Below are 20,117 nucleotides of genomic sequence, written 5' to 3'. Positions count from 1 at the left end.
GCTGAATCTTCAGGGAAGACCTGTAGAAAGTTGAAGGCCATGAGCGAAATGAAAGTAGTTAGTTTCAGAGTTAGAACTTCCTTATGCTTTCTTTCAGGCATAAGTGCTTTTGTGCTAGTTCAGGAGAAAACACTTGCTTACACTGCTTACACCATCAACAAAAATAATTTCAGTATAGTGAGATTTGTCGCATTTTAGCAAAATTTTTAAAAAGGGTTGAGTGTTAAACATTCTGACCCTTTTAAAAAACATGCTTAAACCCATGTAAAAGCTGTAAGTGGACTAAAAATACATTAAAAAAGAGGTGGTCATAATAAAAAAAAAGAACACTTTTATACATAGGATTTTATTTTGCACTGCTGTAACAATTTCATTATAGACCAAGGGAGAAAAAGAAAAAAAGGATAAAACCACCACACTGAGTAAATTACTAAAGCTTTTCTACTTTGTAACAGGATTTTCCATCTGATAGATTTATTGTCATATCCCCTTCAAAACAGACAAGATGCTCACCATATTTTAAAGATTATAGAGGTTGCCACTGAAAGAAAAATTTTACACAGTCACTGTACATCAAGGTTGAAAAACTGTCCTGCATGAAAAATATACTTAGAAATCATGTGAATAAAAGAAAAAAGAAAACATTATTGTGTTTAAGGAAAGATTAAAGTCCTCATAATGTGCCATCTAAATGTGGATACTCATTCTTCTTGGAGTCGCTAAGATGTAGAAATTTCTTGCTTCTGCCCTTTTCACTCATTATACTGTGTTTTTTCCCAACAGTATTCATTAAGGCAAACAAATCCTTTTCTGAAGAGGTCTTAAGGAAATTGTGGACAAAGCAAACTTTTGGCATTAAAACAGGTTAACATATACAAAGCCTTTAGTAATATACATTAAGCATATTTTTCTTGGACTAGTGACAAGAAAAGATGAACATGCTTGTTAACAATGTCAAAAAGTTTAAAATTCAGTGTCCAAGCAATTCCTAACAATGCTTCTGTAGCTTTAAGCTCTAAACAGTATAGAATTTATGCAAATGCATTAAAGAATTCAAGCTTGGCAAATTACACCCAAGCAGGTTATTAAACTATATATACAGAAAGTAAATGATAAATACAGAATTAAAAGAGTCCTTCTGTTTCCTTATAGCCGTGAAAATTGACAAAGTTTCTGAGGACAGTTCTATAATATTAAACATTAGGTAACCACAGATGTTGGGAAACCTAACTACACAAACCGATTTAAAATACTCAAGATGACTTTGTAGTGTTTAATACAATTCAGTTCGTAGTTAAGGGCACAAGACAACATTTAACAAAAATAATCACATCAATTGACCTAGAAATCAAATGCAAATAGATATGAATACAATCTCCAAAATCTGTCTTTTAAGTGAACATTAACCATTTATTCAAAGTTATACAAGAATTTGAAGGATTAAAGTCTTCTGTGACATAAAGCCATTTCAAATAGTTTCATGTCTCAGCTGAGCAGGAGGAGAGGGGGTGAAAGAATAAGTGAGTAGGCCCCGTTGGGCAGCTAGACAGTAAAAACAGACTCAACAGCAGCCGCCCCCAGCCTGCTGTCCTCCCTGATTGCCTGCATGTGTTGCATTGGTAGCAGCATGCTGAGGGCCAATTTTAATGCCATTTGCCTGAAATAAAAGAGAACAGAACAATAAATATGACCAGACAATATAGTTTAACTAGATTCTTAAAAAACTCATTTAATTCTTTATGATACAATTTTATCAAACAACTGAGAAAAATACAGCAAGTAGATTTTAGCATCAATTAAAACAATATCTCTTAAGGGATGTTCCTTCCTTTTAAAAACACTGTGGAAATGTTTCTGAAAATAATTCTTTATCATACCAGGTACGGGGTAAACAGTTGTTGGATAATGCTGCTTTTCAGGAAATTCTCATAATGCAGAAATCATTTAAAATAATTATTGCAAGTAATCTTTAAAGCATAAAAATACCCAAAGCCCATGCTGCTTTAATACAACGTAAAATCTTTTCTCTAGACAGTGTTTCTGTTCCATGTTGAATCAGCTGTACAGGCTAAGGGCATATGAGTGTTCTGTGTCATCAATAATTTCTATGATCCCCAAAGACATGGCAGCTTGCCAAGAACCCACACACAGAGTAGTTCTTTCATTCATCAAACTCACACTTATGTCTTAACCCTCACTCCCTCAAGTGGATTTTACCTAAAAATACAACACTTTGAGAAAAGTAATACAGTAGCTTCAGAAATTAAGCTCTTAAGGAAACTTTACGTCACAGTAAATCTCAGATTTATAGTGCTTGGCAGTTGTTCTGCAACAGTAGTAGCCTTGGGGTTTCTGGCACTAGCTCAGTATTGACAGCAGCTGATGTGGTTTCTTTTCGCTCTTTTGACTCCTCTTTAATAAAAAGCATGCCCTATGGCTCATTGGTTTTGCCCCCTCTGGGCTGGTAGCAACTTCTTGAGGAGTCAAGGAGTCAGACTTGGCATTAGGCCAAATAAATAGCACGGCCTGTTGGCTCCCAACAGCACATTACAATCAAAGCTGCATAAGGCACAGTAAAGCAGTCAGCTACTATATGAAACCAGACAGAAACAATGAATGTGCCCTTTTAGATAGAGGCCCAATTACTGTTCAATTTATATGGCATTAGTCTCTGAATGGTGTCACCTTTAAACTAACTCAAGAAGTACCGTCATATAAACCTAGAAGATAGGATTTAGAAACTATATTACTCCAAATTAAACAATGAAAAAATCATGTACTTTTTGGAAACCTTAGGTAAACTGCTGTTTGTCTGAGCAGAGACTACTGAAGTAATAGAGAGCCTCATTTATGTATAGGATGAGAGAGACATACATAATGGCTTCCTAACACAATGCTTTTCTAACTGCAACTGGGGAGAAACCAGGGCTTTTCTTTCAGAAGCCAGAAATCTTAATACAGAATGGCAAAAATATTTATGTAAAAATAAGTAGGCTACATCCACATAAACATTTTGAAATAAATACAGATAAATGCAGAGTGGGGATGTGGGTCAAGTGATGATCTTTGGTGAACACTCTGAATTAGATGCTTCAAAGCTTTACATTTTATCCTAATCATGTTGACCAAAACAGGATCAAAATAACATTACAAAAAACCCTATGCCAAATGCCAATTTTATATATATATATATATATGAATTTAGTCTCCTGAAAACATGCTGTGTTATATTGGGAGTAATTTCCAAATTTGGTATTTCCCTCTTTCCTGCCAGATAACAGAGACAGCATCTTGCATTAGTACATAGTACATGCATTTATATACCAGAACATTATTCCCAAAGCAGATGACACCATATGGTCATGTGGATAAAAGTGGATTTTCTTTTCTCTTTGGGGGATTTATATTATTTTGCATTGCTTGCAATGAATGGATAGGGCCACTTACTTTAATCCATTTCCATAGACAAAGTGTTGCTCTACTAGAACATAAATATTTAACTACTATACCACATATACCAATTTTTCAGTTGGATGACTGTAAACTAATGGTGTTAACTGATTATCATGATTGATTTTAGGAATTAAAAAAATTATAAAATAATGAATTATAAAATAAAAAATATAAAATAGTAATCAAAAGTGAACTATAAATTAATATTGACCAACAATATTTATATGTATATACCTCATTATTAATGTCAAAGACTCCTTCTTGAATTTTTTCATAAATTTCTTTTGCTGTATTAATAAATGCCTGAAATATAGAGAAATTGGTTCATATTATATAAAACCAAAGCAGTAAAATAACATTATATATGCTCTATAGAATATCATAACATTCAACATATGAAAGTCAATCGATGTAATACATATTAATAAAGAACAAAGATATTAATAACATTAATAAAGAACAATCGATGTAATACATTATATTAATAAACAAGCCCACATGATCATCAATAGACATAGAAAAAGCATTTGACAAAATCCAACATTTCATGATAAAAACACTCGAGTCGAAATAGAAGGGAACTCCTCAACCTGATCTAAAGAATGGCATCTAAGAAAAACTACATCTAACATCATATTCGAAGATGAAGGCCGAAAGCCTTTCCCCTAAGATTAAGAACAAAGGATGTATGCACATGCTAATTAGCATTACAAACAGCATTATTCACAACAGCCAACAAGTGCAAACTACAGAAATGTTCAGTCAATAAAAAACAAAATTTGAGATATTCAATTAGTAGAATATTATTTGGCCATAAAAAGGAATGAAGTACTGATTCATGCTACAATGTGGATGAACCTTGAAAACACTGTGCTAAATGAAAGAAGGCAGACACAAAATGCCACAATACTACAACTCCATTTGTATGAAATGTCTAGAATAGGCAAATCCATGGAGACAGAAAGTAGATTACTGGTTGCCAGAAGCTAGATGGAAGAGAAAAAGTGGAGAGAATGCTAATGAGTATGAGGTTTCTTTTTGGGGTAACTAAAATGTTCTGGAATTAGATAGTGGTGATGGTTGTGTAACTTTGTGAATAGACTAAAAACCACTGAATTGTTTATTTATTTATTTTTGAGACAGGGGCTCACCCTGTCGCCTAGGATGGAGTGCAGCGGCGCAATCTCGGTTCACTGCAACCTCTGCCTCCCAGTTCAAGTGATCCTCTCACTTCAGCCTCCTGAGTAGCTGGGACTATACAGGTGTGTGCTGCCACACCCAGCTAACGAATTGTATAGTTTAAAAGCATCAATTTTATGGTATGTGAATTATATCTCAAAAGAAAACATCATGACCATGAGAGGAAAAAAGAATATTGGAATATGAGAACAGCACACAAAGAAAAACACATTTCAATTATGTAAACTGCATAATCCTCCATGTAAAAACTAGCTTACTTCTGGATAATACAGTTCCACTCAGGGCCTTTTTTGCCATGATAATGTATTATTTAGTATACAGTTTAAGAAAGCAAAATCAAAGGATGCTTATGATAAAGAGAGAAAAGACGGCTCAACTTCTTTGCCATTAAATTGTCAAAATAAAAAACTAGTGTTGGAATACTGTAGACCAAATGAAGCCTATAAATACCAAAATTTATACACAAGCATTCTCTATGTAAAATATTTAGAAATTATATATAAATATTACGAATGCTATAGAAGGCATATACAAACTCTGAATAGGTTCTAAACTATCAGATTTGACAGATCACAGATAACAGTACCAATCAATAAAGTCCTCTTCAATTAGCATTCTATAAAAATTCATAAAAGAAAGCTATACTCCATTACCACTGATACAGACCTAATTTAAAGTTTAAAAAGTAAACAGGATTCATGGAGAGGAACAAATCATACCTTTCATCTTTTCTACACTGGAAACATTTGACTGCTGAACTTGCCATCAGAGCTTTTGTTTCCTAATTAACAGGACTGATATGTTTTCACCTTTAAAGGCCTTACAGCTCCCCAGAGTAATCAATCTACTGCAGCTCAATTACTGCACCAAGCACACACCAGTCAGTGAAGGAGATCTGAACGTCTGCGGCAGGAGCACAGAGATATGAATATGCATAAACTCTAAGTGGCTGATCGAATCATCACAGAGGGTCATGAGAATTTGCAGCAAAATAATGAGAAGAATTAATCACTGCAGATTCACAAGGCACTTACGACGCGAGTGCGCTTTTCATGTATGTGCTAGAGCTAAACTGAAGAGGGAACTGGCTTTCAGCCAAGTATGAATTGATTCACATTCTTCAAAATTGAGGTTATCCCTATAAATAAGGAAAAACTTAACTTTATTTCCAATAACATGTCAATTACTGTGATGGCTTTAGAAATCAAGCTACCTAATATTGAAGTCAACAGATACATAAATTCACAGGGCCGGAAGTGCTTCCAAGAGCATCCACATGTGCACATTTCACTAGAATGTTACATAGAACTACAAGGCCCCATAAGTGAGTAATAACTTCATACAAACAAGCACTTTTATACTACAAAAGTTATTATTAAATGTGTCAATTTGCATAAAAATTGCCTTTTTGCCCGTCTGGTAACAAATCACTTTAAAAACAGGCTTAAGAAAGTGATGCTACATAAAATTAAGTAAGTCACTACTAATTTTATTACCTAAATAGTACTGAATACTTTATTAAGCACTTTTAAACACAGTTGTACCAGATGAACTAAGGATGTACGTACAGTATTTTTTATCTGAAAGGCATGCAATTAACTCCATTACAACTGAAATATAACAAATAATCTTTGGATAATGCTACATTACTTGGTCGTTCAATCTCTGATTACACATTACAGACAATAAAATCAAGTATTTTCTACCCCCTGAGCATACTATAGAGGATACAATACAAACGGGCTGTTTTACATACTTCATGACAAACATTAATATTTAATATATATTACTAAGTGATTAATGACTAATTTTAATGAGTCCTTTGCGTTTGAAACCCAGCAGGACAAATGTAGACATTAATATACTTGTTTTAAAAGTATGTGGCTATTTGCAATAACACTAGGCTTTGCACACACACACACAAACAATAAAATATGTGGCTATGGACTTTAAAATTGCTGAGTTCCTAAATATAATGAACAATTAATTTGTATAGTTTAAAAGCATCAATTTTATGGTATGTGAATTATATCTCAAAAGAAAACATCATGACCATGAGAGGAAAAAAGAATATTGGAATATGAGAACAGTAAGGCTTATGAGAGGTCAAATAAAAGTTCTAAGGTAAGAGCCTTGGGTGTCACAGATAAAATCTCCTGCACTTAAGATGCAAAACATTTCCAAAAAGATGAGAAATATGTATGTATATAATACATTGGCTGGGATTTTAAAAAATGGATCATTTCACTCTATTCATTAAATATCAATCCCATATATAAACTTTTTAAGGTATAGATGTTTCTAATCCATCTTTAGACCACTGCATTCCATATATATATAATGTACAAAAATACATTTTAAGTATTGGTTGGTAAATATCTCAAGGCAGTACTAACGTTCTTCACAGAATTAGTTTAATTTGAATGGTTAAGCTATTCCCTTAAAAATACCTTATCTATAGATGTTAAACATATTGTAGTTTTGAATCTCTAGCACAATACCTAAAATAGCATAGGTGCTTAAACCGCCTTTGTTAAACTCAATTACCCTTAGCAAGGAAACACCTACAGGGTAAGGTGGGCTTACATGAAATTGCTGGTTTCTTTTTGCTTATGTACATCTCTTTGGGGGCAAGCTCTTTTAAGACTTCATTAAGGGACAAGCAGTAGGCAAAACTAATAGGTTTTAGAATAGGAAAAAATATTTGTTAAACTGATGTCAAATGATTTCATTTGTTTCAATGATTTCACTGTTTGCACCATGAAACAAGCAATGTCTAGGCAGATCCACGATTATGAAGTATAAACAGATTTCTCTGCAGCCAACTGAATTTGGTGGTCCTCCTGCTTCCCCATGTGGCCGGTGCTCTGTTGCAGTAAAAGAAGCCTGCCTCTCTCATTTTACCACTAGCCCTTCCTTTCCCCCAGACTTTAACTGCCACATTCAGTCCTTTACCTTCCTTTTCTTCCTTAGCCATTCATTCTCTTGCTTTCCACCTCAAACACTAATCTTTCAGTGTTTGGCAGCAGTTAATCTGAATGATACTGATAATACCTAAACTTAAGGCAAAATTTCAGGGACTTCGATTGCACAGTTGAAACAACCGTAACCACAAAAGACTATAAATATGTTCTAATTCAAATAAACATTCAGTAAATACACACGCTAATGTGGATCTTACATATCACTGACATTTACCCAAGGGCACCTGTTAAAACTATTGTCACTGGCCAGGCTCGCACCTGTAATCCCAGCACTCCGAAAGAGGCGTAGGCAGGAAGATTGCTTGAGGTCAGGAGTTTGAGACCAGCCTGGGCAATGTAGTAAGACCCCTGTCTCTATTAAGAAAAAGATTGTTGCCACATATTCAGAACTTCTGTAGGTACCATGGAAGACACAAAGATGAGGAGGACTATTGTTGCTGAACAATAGAAACTATTTAGGTAGGAATAAAATCATTTAGTTGGCAGAATCTAAGCCCAATGGCTCAAATCTCCATAAAGATGGAAGAAAAAAACTTTCTGCACTAACCGATAGAAGAATGCAGGGCAGGATTAAGGCAGGTCTCACGGATATTGTGCTAACAGGGTCTTTAAAATAGACTGGAGAGAATGCAGGCAAAGGGAAACATGAGATACTATTTTATTTTTATTATGGTTGGGCAGTTTTTAAGGCAAAATATTGAAAATAAATGATCTTCAATAGAATATTTAAATTACTTCCTTACATAACATGCTGCCACCTGGTGGCATGATAAAAATTAGGTAAGACCAGTATTTTGGACAGTTTAAATATCTTGAACAGATGCTACAGAGCAGGGTATCTTGTAAACAAGCGACTTTTAGTTTTCTCTTAGAACTGAGAAATATGAGGTAGCTAAAATGTGGCTTTTCTTCTCAACTGCTAAAAGTCAATGCTATGAACATTACAGGTATCCATTTGCCTAAGTTAATAATAATCAATATATACTAAGTATTTACTATGGGACAGTCACTATACTGATTTACAAAGGTTTTCACTATTTCTTAAAAGAAATTCTAAGTATGTAAACAAATAAGAAAATTAATGTTAACTTTATTTTGCTTTCAAGAAAATCTGTATTTGTGGGATGAAGTTAGACCTTTAAAATGAACAGAATTACTGAGGGCTCTAGAACCAGGCTCTCCAGGATCAAACCCCAGTACCACTTCTTACCAGCTGTGTTGCTCTGGAACCAGTGCTTAGCCTCTCTGTAAAATGAGGATGATAACGTGGGAAATATGTGCTTTTTTAATGTTCAATTATAACTGCAACATACAAAACAAATGAAAATTCCTTTGACTTGTATTAAAGATAAATGATCCTAATAAAGGAAAGATAAATGTAGCCTACTTCATAGGATTGCTAGGAAGGTTAATGTAAAGCACTGAAAACCGTGCTTGACATGTAGTAAGCACCCAATAGGTGTGTCAGCTGTTGGCATGAACGTTTGGATGCAAAGACACATGGGGAACAACAGGAGAAGGGAGTACTGGTGCTAAATGTGTATGTGCCCTGTAGACACTACAAAGTTAAGGAGAGAAATGGTGATCAATGCTCTATAGTCAATTCATATATCTTGATTAAATAGAGCTAAACCTTAAAAAAGTGAATTGGCAACATATAATGTGCACAATGAGCCCCCCAAAATAAAATATATTTAATAAGACTTAGATATTGGGCAAAGATAGGAGAGTCTTGTGAAAAGCACAGCAGACTAGAATTTCATATTGGGGAGTTTAAGAAACTTCTTCAAATTCTGTGATTCTATCTGATTTCGGGTCAGTGAAGAAAAACTCATATATCATCCAATAGTGGCTTTTAAACTGTATTTCAAGGCAATTCTGCAGGGGCCACCTTTTGGAATGAGATGGAGTAGGGACAGCCCTGTGAAGGGAGAACCTCTGCCTCTTCCCCGCCTCTTTCTATAGCATCACCACTTCCAAAGTAGAGCTGTTGTGGTGTTACTTCTCTCATACAGTTTCTCTGTGTTTCACTAGAAGGAAAAGGGCCATTGCTAAATCTACAATCTATAATTTTCTCATTTTGTAGATATGACTGAGCTGCAAAAGGAGAAACGACTTGCCCAAGACCACACATACTTACAGCAGACGCAGGATTAAAATCTAATAGTCTTCTCACTACATATATCTTTCCTGTATTAGGATCAGCTATCTTTAATACAAGTCAAAGGAATTTTCATTTGCTTTATGTTGCAGTTAAAATTGAACATAAAAAGCACAAACTTCCTACATCCTTTAAAACCCTTTTAGCTAGAAATTATATTGGATTTCTAGGATTATTTTTGGAAGTATATAACATTTGTATTATTTACATCTTTTGTCTCTTTCCTACCTTTTACAAAAATTAGTATCACCAGTATCAATGCTAATTAAAGGAAAGTAGGGAGCCTAAACACATCTTAATTTTAGCAGGAAACTAAAGAGGGGAAGAAACTAGAACTATTTGATTAGAAAGGTTTGGGGAATATGGCATTTAAGAATTTCCTGTTCCTAGAAAACCAAACACTGCATATTCTCACTCATAAGTGGGAGTTGAACAATAAGAACACATGGACACAGGGAGGGGAACATCACACACTGGGACCTGTAGGGAGGTTGGGGAAAAGGGGAGGGAGAGCATTAGGACAAATACCTAATGCATGTGGGGCTTAAAACCTAGATGACAGGTTGATAGGTGCAGCAAACCACTATGGCACATGTATACCTATGGAACAAACCTGTATGTTCAGCACATGTATCCCAGAACTTAAAAAAAAAATAGTTGTTTATTTTAGGGTTTGTTGCTGCAGCATAACATAGCAACAGCTGCGCAATGCAGATTAATAATTGGTTTTCTATGTAAACTTAATAGTTTTAAAAATCATAAATATTGCAGCATTTTACTCTTCAGTACTGAGTATACTGAACCAATGATTGACGTTTTGTAATTCAAGTGGATTTAAACTTAGCTCATAAAGAAAAATTTTACTCCAAGTTATTCTTAGAATGCTTATTTATATTCAAAAGTAAATATTAAAATGTTTTCAATTAAAAAAAGAATTTCCTGTTCCTACTTTCTGTCAGAGGTAACACAAAAATGTTTAATTCCTTAGCAATTTAGTTCTTCCATTTAATAAGCATTTCCTGAGTGCTTGATTTGTACCAGGCACTGAGGACACTCAGATAAATATGAATACCTTAAATCTCAAGGATGTGGTATATAGGATAGATATGCATCCAATATGTGAACATAGAAGAAAAACCTTCAGTTGCTTAGATGAGTAAGGTGGCATGACCACTTCCGAGAGAGAAAAGCCCTGCAAGTGAAGGCCTGAAAGACAGGTAAGCTCCCACTCATATATTAGGAAAACTGAGGGGAAGAAGGGCATTCTGGACAGAGGAGCAGATTTTAAGTTCAATTCTGTTGGAAGCTGAGGACAGCCAGGAACGTGAGATAAAGTTAGAGATGTGGCCCTATAGGCAGAGGAACCCTGAAAAGGCAGGAAGCAGGGGAGGGACAAAATCAGAGGAGAGTTTAGAGAATGAATCACAAGGGGGCGATACTGGCCACAGGGAGACTGAGGAGTCCAGAGCAATGACCCAAGAAAGAAAGGTCAGATGGTGGCAACGAGAATGAATGGCAAAGCTCAAACCTAATATTTGTTGTGAAGAAACTAACAGGACTTTAAGTGACAGAGTAAAATGGTGATATGTTTATGGATGACTCCGCTTTTGGTTTAAGTGATGAGATAAAAGGGTATACCATGAATTGAGGTAAATTAAAAAGGAAGAAAATCAGTTTTCAAGGAAGGAATGAAAAATTTCTTTTAGACACGTGGAATTCTAATACATCGTACAAGTGGGAAACTCTTGGTAGATGGCGATCTATATAATTGTGCACTTATATGGGAATATAAGCTACAGATAAATGTGAGTGTGTAAGTATATGACATGCATTTATTAGCATAATTTTCTTGGGTAATGTTCAGCCACCCTGGTTTAGAAGTACAGAAAATGGATGCAACTTTCAAAGTCAGAGTTTGGATCATCTATGAAGTTCCGGGGATGATGGCCAAATTAGAGGTGAAGAAGCTGATGCTAGTCAGCCAAGTCTACCAAAATGTGGAGGAGAGTGGTAAATATTTATTAAACTAAGCTATCCTCTAGGGATACTGGAAAACTGCTGAGGAAGGCCAGGTCAGATTTCCACTGAAGTCCTGTGGTATGCATCCATGGGCTTAACACTCAGAATAGGTTTAAGGGGGAAACAAAGCCTTCAGTTTACAACCTCATTACAGCTACATAAAAATACTCATTCCACCAGTTACAACAAAGCCCAACACAAGATGGTCCCTCAATGCAAATAAAGTCTACAGACTTTCAAGTACTGAGACAGAATGCAAGTATTAGCAAGGGGACTTGAAACTGGTAGTCTTCCTAGTTACTAATGTCTTAGTAAGTCATGTGCTCTCTCTGGACATAGAAATTCATCTATCCTGTCAGTTTAGGTGGCTTGGTGGGTTACTGCAATCTGTCTTAGGGTTAGCTGGTTGTATTTTCAGCTATAGTCTTGGTGGTATCTAGTACTTCAGTAGCATAAATACTTCAGCAGCATAAGCATAAGGCTTCTGGGAAGGGTGGGGGTTTACCTAGCCTGCCATTATGACATGAACATCTCTCCACCTAAAAAGGCCTTTTCAAACCACAAAGATTCCAGGCAGCTACTGAAGGAAGAAGCACCTGATGAGAGGCCAATTTGCTTGTCTGGATTTTTTTTTTTTTTTTTTTTTTTGAGACACAGGGTCTCCCTTTGTTGCCCCGGCTGGAGTGCAGTGGCATGATCTCAGCTCACTGAAGCCTTGCCCTCCTGGGCTCAAGTGATCCTCCTACCTCATAGCTGGGAGTACAGCAGGCGTGTCCCACCATGCCTGGCTAATTTTTTATTTTTTTGTAGAGATGAGGTTTTGCCATGCGGGCCAGGCTGGTCTCAAACTCCTGGCCTCAAGTGATCTGCCCACCTTGGCCTCCCTAAGTGCTGGGAGTATAGGTGTGAGCTACTATACCCAGCCTCACCTGGATTTTCTAAAATCTCATGTTTTAAAATGCTTGGGCAAAGATAAGGTTTAGGACAGAATTCCACCTACATGTAACAAATGGGACCAAAGCATAACCAGAATGAAAGACTGAAGGAAGAAGAACATGGTTGAAGCAAATACATACTTACTCATCCAAACTTTTGTTATCTACCATGTGGGGGTTGCAGAAATGAAAAGAGTCTGTGTCTTTAAAGAACTCAATCCTTTTGGTGGGCCGACATGACAAACAAGTGCAATGATATCATACTAAGGTGAATTCATGCCCAGGACAACACAGGAATAAGGAGAAGAAGAAGTCTATCAATTCAGATGTTGTGTGTGGCGGCTGGTGGCAGAAGGAAGACATGCTGGTGTCATGGAACACATTCCAGAGGAGGGATCAGACTTAACCATACCCTTGGAGGATCAAGTCGGAAGGAAGGGCATTTCAAGTGCAGAGAATACTTTTTTGTGGAGAAGGGGAGAGAACACTGTAAAGCTGATCGACTCCTAGTTTGCTATGGAGAGCATATGGTGTGAGGGGTTGGCAATCAAAGCATCCTGCATGCCAAGCTAAGGAGTTTGATGCTGAAGCTGTGGGGAACCACTGCATGGTTAATAAAACTGGAGAGAGACATTGAACCTTCATTTTTAGAAAGATCCCAGAGGTCACAGTGTAAGGGACTGAAAAATGAAGACAGGAAGTCCAATTAGGATACAATTATGACAGAAGACAATTTGGAGAGATATTTAATAGGTAGAAACAATAACAGGTGAAAAGTGATACGTATTAACTGAATAAATCAATGTCAAGGGGTAAGAGAAAGAACACTATAGAATAGAGGATCTGCAGACTAGAATAGAGAAGGGCTATCAGTTCAGCTGGATGTGTTAAATCGGAAGGGTGTGAAGATCACTCAGCACAACTGTCTAGGCAGCAGCTGTCAGGGTGGAGCTGAACATACAGCCTAAAATGGTACCTGAAGTAACAGACTTAGGTGATATCTCAAAGTGGAACAAAGAACTGGTAAAAAAAACCTGGGGAAGGCCAGTGAGGTGGGGTGGGGGTAAAGGAAGAGGAAGGGAGGGAGGGAGAGGAGGAGAAGGAGAAGGAGAAAGGAGAAGGAGAAGGAGAAGGAGAGAGAGTAGGAGGAGAAGGAGAGGAAGAAGGAGGGGAAGAAGGAGAGGAAGAGGGAGAGGGAGCAGGACCGGGGGGGGGAGACACAGAGAAAGAGAGAGAGAAAGAGAAAAAGAAAGAAAACGGTGTCATGGAGCTAAGAAAGAAGTTTACTGAAGAGTAGTCAAAAGTATCAAATATTCCCAAAGGACTGTTTAAGCTAAGAACAGAAAAGCAGAAAAAAAAAGGTATAATTCTTGCTTTTTGGGCGCCTATACAGTCATCATTACTGTTAACATTTTGGTGTATTTTCTTCTAGCCTTTACATATTATGCATGATATGTTTTTATTATTCTTTTACTTATTCTCTATTTTGCAAGCTTTCTTTCATGCAATTACTTTTTTATAATAAACTTTTTCTAAAAGTAAAAATAAATACCAAAACAAACAAACAAACAAACAAAAACCCAGAAAAGTATTTGTTAGTTGTGGCTTTTAGGAAGACCACGATGACCTTGGCCGTGGTGGAAGAAGTCAGACTATGAAGACAGGTGAGAAAAAGAACAAGGAAATGGAGACAGCTCTTAATAGAAGCCAGAAGGAAAAACATCCAGGAGAAATGGAGTGAAAGGATTTTATAAGATGGTTGAAACTTAATTACATGCTGGGAGCCAAGAATCAATAGAGAAGGAAAGGGTGAATATAATGAGATGGTTTGAAGCAATAACATCTCTGAGGAAATGGGAGGAGACAGCACTCTGCCTGATTGTCCTGTGATAGAACAGACTGGACTCCTCTACAGCCTCTCTATCTCTTCAGAGTGTGACCCCTGGATCAGCAGTATCTACATTAGTTGAGGACTGGTTACAAATGCAAGCTCCCAGGCCACACCACAGATCTACTGAATCAGAATCTGCATTTTAACAGAATTCTTAAGTGTACATTAGTATTTGGGAAGCTCTGGTCAAAAAGACAACTGACTTAGGTAGGCTGGGCATGGTGGCTCATGCCATAATCCCAGCACTTCGGGAGGTCGAGGTGGGAGAACTGCTTGAGCCGAAGAGTTTGAGACGAGCCTCGGCAACATAAGAGAGACACTGTCTCTACAAAAACCTTTTTTTTTTTTTTTTTTTGAGATGGAGTCTTGCTCTGTCGCCCAGGCTGGAGTGCAGTGGCGCGATCTCGGCTCACTGCAAGCTCCACCTCCCGGGTTCATGCCATTCTCCTCCCTCAGCCTCCTGAGTAACTGGCACTACAGGTGCCTGCCACCACGCCCGGCTAATTTTTTGTATTTTTAGTAGAGACAGGGTTTCACCATGTTAGCCAGGATGGTCTCGATCTCCTGACCTTGTGATCCGCCCGCCTCGGCCTCCCAAAGTGCTGGGATTACAGGTGTGAGCCACTGTGCCCGGCCCAAAAAAATCTTAAAAAAAAAAAAAAAAGACAATTGACCTGAAAAAAAGAAAAATCTTATGAGGCATTCTTAGTTTAGCTTAAAAAAGAAAAAGCAGTCTCCATGTACCCACCACAACATATATGTGACCATGAAATAAGAGAGTAAGCAAAATAACACAGACATCAGTCCATGGTATGTTAAGAGATGTTACGCATCCCCCACCAATTCCAATTTTAGGCATTTCAGAGACTTTCCAGGAGCCCAACCCATCACAGGCCTGGAGGCCCTAAGAGGGAAGAAGAGTTTTGTAGGTCAGGCCACGGCCCCACCACCTGTGTTGCCTCAGGACACTGCTTGTGTATCTCAGCCACTCCAGCTCTAGCTGCAGCTCAAAAGGGCCCAGGTATAGCTTGGGCAACTGTTAGAAAAATTTGTCGACTTTTATTTAATCCAGATTTTCCAAGTATTACTTGTGTATACAATAAATATCTATGTGGTTGTATATTAGTGTTATTAATGTAGTATATGATAGTACTCTCTCTCTCTATGATCCTGTCTTGAGAAATTCTTCCCGCTAAGTAACACCTAGTTTAGAAAGACTAGGGCATTTTATTTTTATGCTCTTTGGAAATAAACTTCAAAGTGTTGTCTTGGGTGCCATTTTAAATTTAAGATCCTAGTTCAAGATAGGCAGAATAAATTCAGGTAAGAGCAAAACAGTTGGAATATCAGAGGTATAGTTAAAGGATCTGGGTACCAATATCATCTGGACAGATACTAAAATATTTAAGAGTATTCACTGTAGGATTCACAGGTCAGAGACAGCTCCAAAAATAAAAGTGGTGTCACTTCCTAACAGTACTTCCTAGTCTTTACTCCCTCCTTGCTCAGGGTATCACTGAAATGAAGCATTTTATATACATGTATTAGTCCCTTTTGCCTATGAGTCTTTACTCCCTCCCAGCTCAGGGCGTCACTGAAATGAAGCATTTTTGTTTGTTTGTTTGTTTGTTTTCTAAGACGGAGTCTCTCACTCTGTCACCCAGGCTGGAGTGCAGTGGTGCAATTTGAGCTCACTGCAACTTCCGCCTCCCTGATTCAAGTAATTCTCCTGTCTCAGCCTCCTGAGTAGCTGGGACTACAGGCGCAAGCCACCACGCCTGGCTAATTTTTGTATTTTTAGTACAGATGAGGTTTCACCATATTGGTCAAGCTGGTCTCGAACTCCTGACCTCAGGTGATCTGCCTGCCTTGGCCTCCCAAAGTGCTGGGATTATAGGCGTGAGCCACCACCCCCAGCTTGAAATGAAGCATTATATATATATATGTATTAATCCCTTTTGCCTATGAGCCTGTAAAATAAATAGTTAGCTACTTTCAAGATACAATGGGGACACAGGCATTGGGTAAATACTCCCATTCCAAAAACGAAAAATTGGCCAAAAGAAAGGGGCTATAGGTGCCATACAAGTTCAAAACCCAGCAGGGCAGTCATCAAATCTTAAAGCTCCAAAATAATCTTTTGACTCCATGTCCCACGTCCAGGGCACAGGGGTGTGATGGGTGTGCTCCCAAGGCCTTGGGCAGCTCCACCACTGTGGCTTTGCAGGGTTCAGACCCCACCACTGCTCTCACTGGCTGGCACTGAGTGCCTGTGGCTTTTCCAAGTGATGGGTACAAACTGTTGGTGTATCTACCATTCTGGGGTCTGGAGGACATGGTCATCTTCTCACAGCTGCACTAGGTGGTGCCCCAGTGGGGACTCTATGTGGAGCACCAAGCCTACATTTTCCCTCTGCACTGCCCTAGAAGAGGTGCTCTGTGAGGGCTCCACCCCTGCAGTAGGCTTCTGCCTGAACATCCAAAGTTTTCCATACATTCTCTGAAATCTAGGCAGAGGTTTCCAAGCCTCAACTCCTGGACTCTGTGCACCCACAGGCTTACCACCACATGGAAGCTACCAAGGCTTGTGGCTAGCACCCTCTGAAACAGTGGCCCAAGCTCTACCTGGGCCCCTTTGAGCTACAGCTGGAACTAAAGTGGCTGGGATGCAGGGAGTAGTGTCCTGAGGCTGTGCAGGGTGGTGGGGCCCTGACCCTGGCCCTGACCTACAAAACCATTCTTCCTTCCTAGGCCTCTGAGCCTGTGAGGGAGGGGCTCCTGTGAAGTCTCTGAAATGCCTTCCAGGCCTTCTCCCCATTGTCATGGCTATTAGCATTTGGTTCCTTTTTACTTATGCAAATTTCTGCAGCCTGTCTGAATTCCTCTCCTGAAATGGACTTTTCTTTTCTACCACATGGCCAGGCTACAAATTTTTCACCTTTATGCTCTGCTTCCCATTTAAGTCTAAGTTCCAGTTTCAGGTCACTTCTCTGCTCACACATATGAGATAGGCTATTAGAGGCAACCAGGCCACATCTTCAATGCTTTGTCGCTTAAATAATTTTTCCGCCAGATATCTTAAATCATCACCATTCAAGTTCCAAGTTCCACAGGTCCCTAGGGCAGGGGCACAACGCAGCCAGCTTCTTTGCTAAAGCATAACAAAAGCGACCTTTGCTCCAGTCCCCAATAATTTTCTCATCTCCATCTGAGACCTCCTCAGCCTGGGTTTCATTGTCCACATCATTATCAGCATTTTGGTCACAGTTCAAGCAGTCTCTAAGAAGTTCCAAATTTTTCCTCATCTTCTGAGCCCTCCACACTCTTCCAACCTCTGCTCATTACCCAGTTCCAAAGTTGTTTCCACATTTTGAGGTATCTTTATAACAAAGCCCCACTCCTCAGTACCAATTTTCTGTATTAGTCCTTTCTCACACTGCTATAAAGAAATACCTGAGACTGGGTAATTTATAAAGAAAAGAGGTTTAATTGTATCATGGTTCTGCAGGCTGTACAGGAAGCATGATACTGGTATCTGCTCAGCCTCTGGGGAGGCCTCAGGAAACTTCCAATCATGGCACAAGGCAAAGGGGGAGCGAGGCACTTCACATGACCACAGCAGGAGAAAGAGAAAGAGGTGGGAGGTACTACATGCTTTTAAACAATCAGATCTCATTAGAACTATCACGAGAACTGCACCAAGCGGTATGGTGTTAAACCATTCATAAGAAACTGCTCCCGTGATCTAATCACCTCCCACCAGGCCCCACCTCCAACAATGGGGATTAGAATTCAATATGAGATTTGGGCAGGGACACAGATCCAAACCCTATCTGTCTGTCTATCAATCAATCATCTATTTTCTTTCTTCTTTTCTTTCTTCTCCTCCCTCTCCCTCTCTTTCTGTCTTTTTAAATAGAGACAGGGTCTTGCTATGTTGGCTAGGCTGGTCTTGAACTCCTGGCGTCAAGTAATCTTCCTGCTTCAGCCTCCCAAAATACCAGGATTACAGGCATAAGCCATGACATTTGCACTCATTTTTATTATTAATATCATAGCACCATCCCTCCTATTACTAAGTGAATAAAGGGGATTCATATATTATGCTGAGTGGGAGCTTCATTTCCTCGAGTTGAACTGTGTTTTATTATTCTAATTCAGTGTTTCTCAATCTCAATACTGCTGACATTTTGGACGAGATAATTCTGTGTTATGAGGAGCTATCCTTTGCATTCATTTACCACGTTGCCTCTTTTCCCCCTCAACAGATCCTTCTTGGATGAAATCATAAAGCTGATTAATAGGAAATCTATAGACTAATAGTAAACTTATTTCCAGCAACAACACAGCTAGTGCTGGAACAAAGCTGTTGTTATCTTATGCTGTAAATTATCCAATCCCTTACAGGGAACTGTAACAGTTAAACTTCATGGTGTCCACTTGTATTACAGTAACTGGGTCTTGGTGAACATGTATAAATAGACTACAGCACAACATCAAAAGGAAACAGGTCCAATTCTAAACATCATCAATGTGCCATTTATATTTAATCTTAACAAATAATAATAGTCTAAAAAATCTTTTAAGAGCGTTCCCTGTGCATTAAAATTTCTCTACACATAGGTGCCAAGGATCAGCTGGGATGTGAATAATTCTCAACAGATTATAAAAAACAGGATGATGACCTTCTCTGAAATGTCCCAACACCAACCACCACTATCACTAGACAAGTGGGATGTGTCATTAGAATACCTGCCTTATTCTTAACCCATCACATGATCAGCTCTCATAGAAGAGAGTCCTCCAGAGAGCAAGCTGAGGATAGATCCTGTCTGAGCCCACGGTCAGTTTCTACCCACTGTGCTAAACCGCCTCTCCCATAGAGCTCTGCTTATTCTTCTAAGGAACAAAAGGATGGCATAGTTAGGCAAATCTGAGCCCTTGAAAAGCAAAAACATAAGGCATAGCACTTAGAACAAACTTCCCCATAATTACTGTAATTGCTGTTTCTTTCTAAGTCCAAGGGTCAACCTGATCAAGAATCAATGGGCCATGCATGCCTAACATTTACCTCCTTGGATCTAATTCTGCAGGATAATTCTTGCTTAAATCTCTGAGACAGTATATTGTAATTTGTCAGCAGCATAGTTTGGTCTTGGCTCTCCTGCCATAGGAACTGATGGTGAATGCCTATCAAAAGGCAGATACCAAATAAGTGCTGGTTTAGTTCTCCTCCTTCCTACTTCTCTAAGGAGGAAGAAACCCTTTCGTTAGTCTTCCTGATCCCAAATAAAGAAACTAAATACTTGTTTTCCAATATTACTTGTTGAATGAAATAAAAGGGATGACATTAAGACTTTATATTAGATATTAAGGAATTGCTGTTAAGTTATATATGATAATGGTATTGTGTTATATTTTTTAAAATTACTTATATCGAAATATTTATAGGTAAAAATATTTCTGGCATTTGC

At 38.2% G+C, this 20,117-nt stretch overlaps 1 protein-coding gene across 1 annotated transcript in view; it reads right to left on the bottom strand.

Moving 5' to 3' along the window:
* Window positions 1–330: 330 nt before the first annotated feature.
* RAB2A (RAB2A, member RAS oncogene family) overlaps window positions 331–20,117 on the bottom strand; it is a 102,517-nt gene continuing 82,730 nt past the window's right edge. Inside the window, 2 exon segments of the mRNA NM_001246457.1 lie at window positions 331–1,657; window positions 3,688–3,756. Coding sequence (NP_001233386.1) covers window positions 1,562–1,657; window positions 3,688–3,756 — 165 coding nt within the window. The 3' untranslated portion in view covers window positions 331–1,561.

The sequence above is a fragment of the Pan troglodytes genome, chromosome 7 (genome assembly GCF_028858775.2).
Source record: "Pan troglodytes isolate AG18354 chromosome 7, NHGRI_mPanTro3-v2.0_pri, whole genome shotgun sequence".
Taxonomy (NCBI): Eukaryota; Metazoa; Chordata; class Mammalia; order Primates; family Hominidae; genus Pan; species Pan troglodytes.
This window is presented reverse-complemented; position numbering and strand designations above follow the sequence as displayed.